The 6,042-nt window shown below is 53.1% G+C and overlaps 1 protein-coding gene across 1 annotated transcript; it reads left to right on the forward strand.

Annotated features, from left to right (window-relative positions):
- Positions 1–4,743: 4,743 nt before the first annotated feature.
- On the forward strand, positions 4,744–5,814 carry NEUROD1 (neuronal differentiation 1; the record flags this gene model as incomplete). Its single annotated transcript, XM_082658748.1, has 1 exon — positions 4,744–5,814. One exon carries the CDS (start codon positions 4,744–4,746, stop codon positions 5,812–5,814), a length of 1,071 nt encoding a protein of 356 aa, XP_082514874.1.
- Between the last annotated feature and the right edge of the window lie 228 nt (positions 5,815–6,042).

Genomic DNA, 6,042 nt, shown 5'->3' on the forward strand with positions numbered 1-6,042 from the left:
TAACGGCCGGGACCGCCCGGCCTGCGCCGCGCGCTCGAAGCGGGGACCCGGGGGGCGACAGATTTGGGGCATTGCTCGAGGGCAGTGAGTCATGAAAGCGGCTTTTGTTGCCCGCGCGTGCGGTTCGCGTGCCGCGCAGCAGCCTGCGGCGCCCAGTGGGGACCGGAGCTGGAGAAGGTGTACCGCTAAAGGGCGGTGGGGACAGAGGGAGAGGGAGAGAATTTAGGGAATCGGGAGGGGGAAAGTGTGCAACCGTCGAAACAAAGTCCAGAGAAGGAGAAGAAAATAAGGCGGCCGGGTGGTGCCGTGGCGACCATCCGCGGTACTGAGACCCGCCGTGCCGGCAGTCCATCCACTCCCGGCGTTTCAGCTGCCACCGTCCTCTGGCCCCAATTCCTCGCCCCCTTCCCCTCCCAACAAAAAGCATCTCAATCCAGGCCTAATCTGGACTCTTCCCTTCCAGGTCTGACTACCGGGCTGCAGCCTCCCGGGAGGCCCGCGGGCAGTCTCAGCAACGATGGCGCTGGAGGTAGACACTGCCGGCGCACAGGCGGGTCGCCACCTGAGCGCTGAGGGCCCGGAAGCTCACTGAGAGCCAGGGTGAGACCGAACCTCGCTAGGTCTCTGGAACAACCCGGAGTGGTCTTTTCTTTGTACAGATCCCCAGGCCTGGGCCAACGATGAGCAGAGGGATTAGGGTGAATTTATCAGGAGGAGAAGGCGGGAACGAGTGTAGTAATTCCCGCACTATGTGCATTAGAATCTCGGCTGGCGAACCCCCCGCGTTTCCTTTCCTTCCCCGCCCAGGAACATCTGGCTCCACCAAGAATCTCCTGTATTCCACAGGGTGTCGCAAACTGGGGAAGTTTGCGCTTCCGGGGGTGGGGGGGAATCCCCTAGGCCACCCCAGGCCTTCGGGGCAGCTGGAACCCTCTTCCACCCGGCCCCCAACATCTCCTCTGAAGCTCCCCTAAGACTGAGAAATGAGAGCCAGGGCACAAGTTCTACATCCCCGTGGGCACGGTGGGCTAGGCCGTAGGGGCAGCTGCCGGAAGAGTGGCAGCACTTGGTCCACGCGCCGCGTGTCCTGGGACTTCCGAGTTGTGGACCGGCCTCTGCCGGCTGTTACTCTGATGCCCCTCGAGTTTTAACCCTTCATTTAAGATATATACTGTACAGGGGTAAATACTGAGACTAGGCTCCTGGGTGAATCCTTTGATCCTCTTCTGTGATGTTTGTACACCGACGAGTGAACTCAAAAACCAAAACTCTGTACAGTTCTGCCCTGGAAACTCAGCACGGTTCACGCCACACTTTGGGCAACGGGTCGGGTCTCACACCCCTTTATTCCTCTTTCAGATTTGCACTGGACCGGGAAGCCTACATTGCAGCCTTCTAGACACCAGCTATCACGTTAGGACTCTCTTCCCCTCTCGTTCCGTATCCCCCCTCTGGTTTCCAGATGCACCGCTCACCCCTGACACTGTTTTCAAACTCAAGGGGCTTTTAGAGCAATTCTAGTTGTTCAACGCTTTCATTGTAAGGGGACACGGGTCGGGGAGGGGATAAGGGGTTAGTTAATGGAAGATTAGAGGCGAATCTGGTGGAGAAAAGGGGGCAGGGAAGCAATAGAGCCAACTTTAAAAAGTGTTATCATTCTGGAACATGCCTTGGTGGGAACGAGTGAATGATCACCATTTAAACACAAATATGGCTCCTTCAGCGTTAGTCAGGAAGCTCTGTGGTTTTTGCTTGACCTGCAAGGTGGAGGTCACATCAGAGTCTTTGAGGTCTGGAGAAGTTGTGGCCATCAGCCCTTCCCAGAGTTGTGCTAATGACCTTTCTAGGAAGAGGAGTGAAGAAGACCCCTTTAGCACAGGCCCTTTGCGCCCTCCCTTTAAGGCTTGTCTCAACCAAGTTTCCATTTACAGGTCTGAAAGTGGGAACTAAGGGGGGCAAGGCAGCCTGTGTTAGGGAACCAGGGTAAGGGCACGCTTTACATCGATCCAATGGCCTTGGTTAAAAGGCAGAATCCGAGCTTCAGAGAAGTCCTCTAGGTTTCATGCAAGAGAGCTCCGGAGGCCAAAGAAGCCAAGGACTAGCGCGCTCTGAGGACAAGGACCACAGGCCAGAGGGGTACGGACATAGTGAGGAGTCTCCAGGGATATGGGTAGCTGAGGGTCAGGATACGCCGGGTTCCACGTAACGGTGAAGTAGAATGACAGGTACGAAATTTTCTACACTGTTGGGGCCGGGCGTGGGGGATCCAGTTAAAGAGGTTAGGAACTACTTTCACGCTTGCGTTTACAGATGAAGCTGTCTTTTTTACGTATAATAAACAGTGTATGTTAGCTTAAGGGGCTGATGGAGATTGGGAGAAGCCACCCTTTGGCGCCAATGAGCAAAGTGTCTACCAAGGGGGAGAAACCAAGAGATGGATACCGCAGAGAGGGCAGGGAGTGCCCGGGAAGCCAGTGCCTGGGCGAGGAATCCAAAGAAGTCTCTCGCTTCTGCCTCTTTCACCTGTGCCCTACTTACCGCGCCAGCGCCGGCCACTAAGTCTGATCTAAACCCAGTCAGTGTTAGCTTTCCCGCTCCCTTCTCTCAAACTCCTTCCCCTTTCCCCCTTCCCCCCCGCGCCCCTTCTCCCCTTGTGCCGCCTGAAAGGGTTAATCTCTCCTGCGGGTAAAAACAGGTCCGCGGAGTCTCTAACTGGCGACAGATGGGCCACTTTCTTCTGGCCACAAAGGGGCCGGAATGGAGCGCTCCGCGGCATACAAATGGGCAGGTCACGTGGTTCCCGGCTCTTGGCTGGACTGGGAGGACCATATGGCGCATGCCGGGGAGGAAGGAGATGGGGCGGGAGTAGGGGTGGGGGAGTGGGGAGCTGGGTCGGAGGGGGGTGGGAGAGGAGCAAGGCTGAGGGGGAGGGGACGGGGGCGGGGGAGGAGGAGGAGGGCGGAAGGGAAGGGGGCGCAAAGCCCAGACGCGTGCGCAGACGCGGAGCGCAGGAACCTGCTCGCCGCTCTGCTCCTGGCCCCGCCCGCGCTCAGCATCACCAACTCGGCTATATAACCTGAGCGCCCGCGCCGCCTGGACACGAGGAATTCGCCCCACGCAGAAGGCACGGCGTCCGGAGGCCCCAGGGTTATGAGACCGTCACTGCTCAGGACTTACTAACAACTACAGGTAATTACAATCCTTTCATTTTTGCTGGGAATAAAAGCAGCAATTGAAGATGTACACATATTCTGTATGTGTGAGTTTGTGAGCGCGTGTATGTGTTGAGACAGGCATTCCTTTCCATAATTGCAGGCGAGTACGCATACAGTTTGACTCGCATCACTCAAATACCCACTGCGGGCTTTCTAATTTAAAAAAATTGTTTTACTTTTTTTTTTAAGGGGGAAAATATAGGAGCGTCTTTGGATTTTTAAAAATATAACGCCCACTAACTGATTATTTGCTAGTGGTGATTTCAAAGTTCTGAAAGCAAGTAACTACTTAACTATTTCACTTCCTCCAGTAAGGGGGAAAAAAACCCACGTTACCAAGATTTATTTTGTGTACATGTATTTTATACACATTGGGAGTGCCAACTTATTTCTTCAGTGAATGAAAGGGGCATTGATACTTTGAATATACACACCCTGGAAAATAAACCGAGTTGAGAGGTAGTTTAATTGAGAGGGGGAAAAAATGTGGAGAAAGGGAGAGAGACCCACTCCTGCTACCTGTTACTGTTCCAGAGTCGGCCAAGTCCCCAGCAGCCACTGCAGGTGCCAGAAATTCAGTTGTCTCACTAAAGGCTTTTTATTTTCCTTATTAGAAGCGGCAACTTCGCCATTGCCAATCGCTGACCATTATAATTACTCAATCTTTTAAAGGAAGGTTTGAGGCGAACTTTGAAAAGCCCCAATAAAGAGCGGGCGGCCCTTTCAATGGGCTGTTTATTAGAGAGGAGCCTTCCGCACCTGATCCCCGGCGCGTGGAAGAGCGCTCTGCGCCGCGCCCCCAGCCCTGGCCCTCTAGTAAGCGCTTTTATACAAGGTGGAAATTCAGCAGAGGGCCAGCGGGGTGGGAGGCAAGAAAATAAAGGCAAGGGTGGGATGGAAAACCCCTGCCCACTTTTGTTTCCAAATGTTTCGTTGATGGTGAAATAATTTGGTGGAAAATACTTTTCCTCCGCATGCATTTGCTTTTCAATCCCCATTCAGTATAATCTTCTTAAAAATCACTGCCAGTGTTAGTAAATTACGTAATGGCTCTTCAACTTTAATCGCTGAGTACCCAGAGGCCAGAACAGAGATGGAAACAATTGCAATTTTCAAACTCGTCATTTTTGTGGAGTTGTAAGCGACTCTGAACACATGCAAATAAACATGAAGTCGCCAAAATGTACACTCCTTTTCACACACATTATCCTACCGAGTAATCACCATAAACACACTTAAATTAACACAAGGAAACATACACCGGAAGTGTACGTATAACACATACTGTCTCCCCTCCTCCCAGCCCTGTCCAGCCTCCTTCGTACCAGCAGGGCACACACAGGCCACTATAAAACTGCGTTTAACTTTTCCTCAGGGGCATCCATTTTGTAATCAGCTGATAATTCTCTTCACATGCATTTCTACAGGGTTAGTGGATAGAAGCTGAGGGCATATGTAGTTTTTGAATGTAGCGTTTTTCTCCTTTTCTGTTTTCCCCTCTCCCCTGTTGAATGTAGGAAACCTAAACATGACCAAATCGTACAGCGAGAGTGGGCTGATGGGAGAGCCTCAGCCGCAGGGTCCTCCGAGCTGGACAGACGAATGTCTTAGTTCTCAGGACGAGGAGCACGAGACAGACAAAAAGGAGGACGACCTCGAAGCCATGAACGCGGAAGAGGACTCACTGAGGAACGGGGGAGAGGAGGAGGAAGAAGAGGAGGATCTGGAAGAGGAGGAAGAAGAGGAAGAGGAGGACGATGATCAAAAGCCTAAGAGACGCGGCCCCAAAAAGAAGAAGATGACCAAGGCGCGCCTGGAGCGTTTTAAGCTGAGACGCATGAAAGCTAACGCCCGGGAGCGGAACCGCATGCATGGGCTGAACGCGGCGCTGGACAACCTGCGCAAGGTAGTGCCCTGCTACTCCAAGACACAGAAGCTGTCCAAAATCGAGACACTGCGCTTGGCCAAAAACTATATCTGGGCTCTGTCGGAGATTCTGCGTTCCGGCAAAAGCCCTGACCTGGTCTCCTTTGTACAGACGCTCTGCAAGGGCTTATCCCAGCCCACCACCAACCTGGTTGCCGGCTGCCTGCAGCTCAATCCTCGGACTTTTCTGCCTGAGCAGAACCAGGACATGCCTCCGCACCTGCCGACTGCCAGCGCTTCTTTCCCGGTGCACCCCTACTCCTACCAGTCTCCGGGGCTGCCAAGCCCGCCCTACGGCACCATGGACAGCTCCCATGTCTTCCATGTCAAGCCGCCGCCGCATGCCTACAGCGCAGCGCTCGAGCCCTTCTTTGAGAGCCCTCTGACTGATTGCACCAGCCCTTCCTTTGACGGACCCCTCAGTCCGCCGCTCAGCATCAATGGCAACTTCTCTTTCAAACACGAACCGTCCGCCGAGTTTGAGAAAAATTATGCCTTTACCATGCACTATCCTGCAGCGACCCTGGCAGGGGCCCAAAGCCACGGATCAATCTTCTCGGGCGCCGCTGCCCCTCGCTGTGACATCCCTATAGACAATATTATGTCCTTCGATAGCCATTCACATCATGAGCGAGTCATGAGTGCCCAGCTCAATGCCATCTTTCACGATTAGAGGCACGTCAGTTTCACCGTCCCTGGGAAACGAACCCACTGTGCTTACAGTGACTGTCGTGTTTACAAAAGGCAGCCCTTTGGGTACTACTGCTGCAAAGTGCAAATACTCCAAGCTTCAAGTGATATATGTATTTATTGTCGTTACTGCCTTTGGTAGAAACAGGGGATCAAAGTTCCTGTTCACTTTATGTATTATTTTCTATAGCTCTTCTATTTTAAAAAAAAT

The sequence above is a fragment of the Grampus griseus genome (assembly GCF_964374135.1).
Source record: "Grampus griseus genome assembly, chromosome: 7".
NCBI classification, from domain to species: Eukaryota; Metazoa; Chordata; class Mammalia; order Artiodactyla; family Delphinidae; genus Grampus; species Grampus griseus.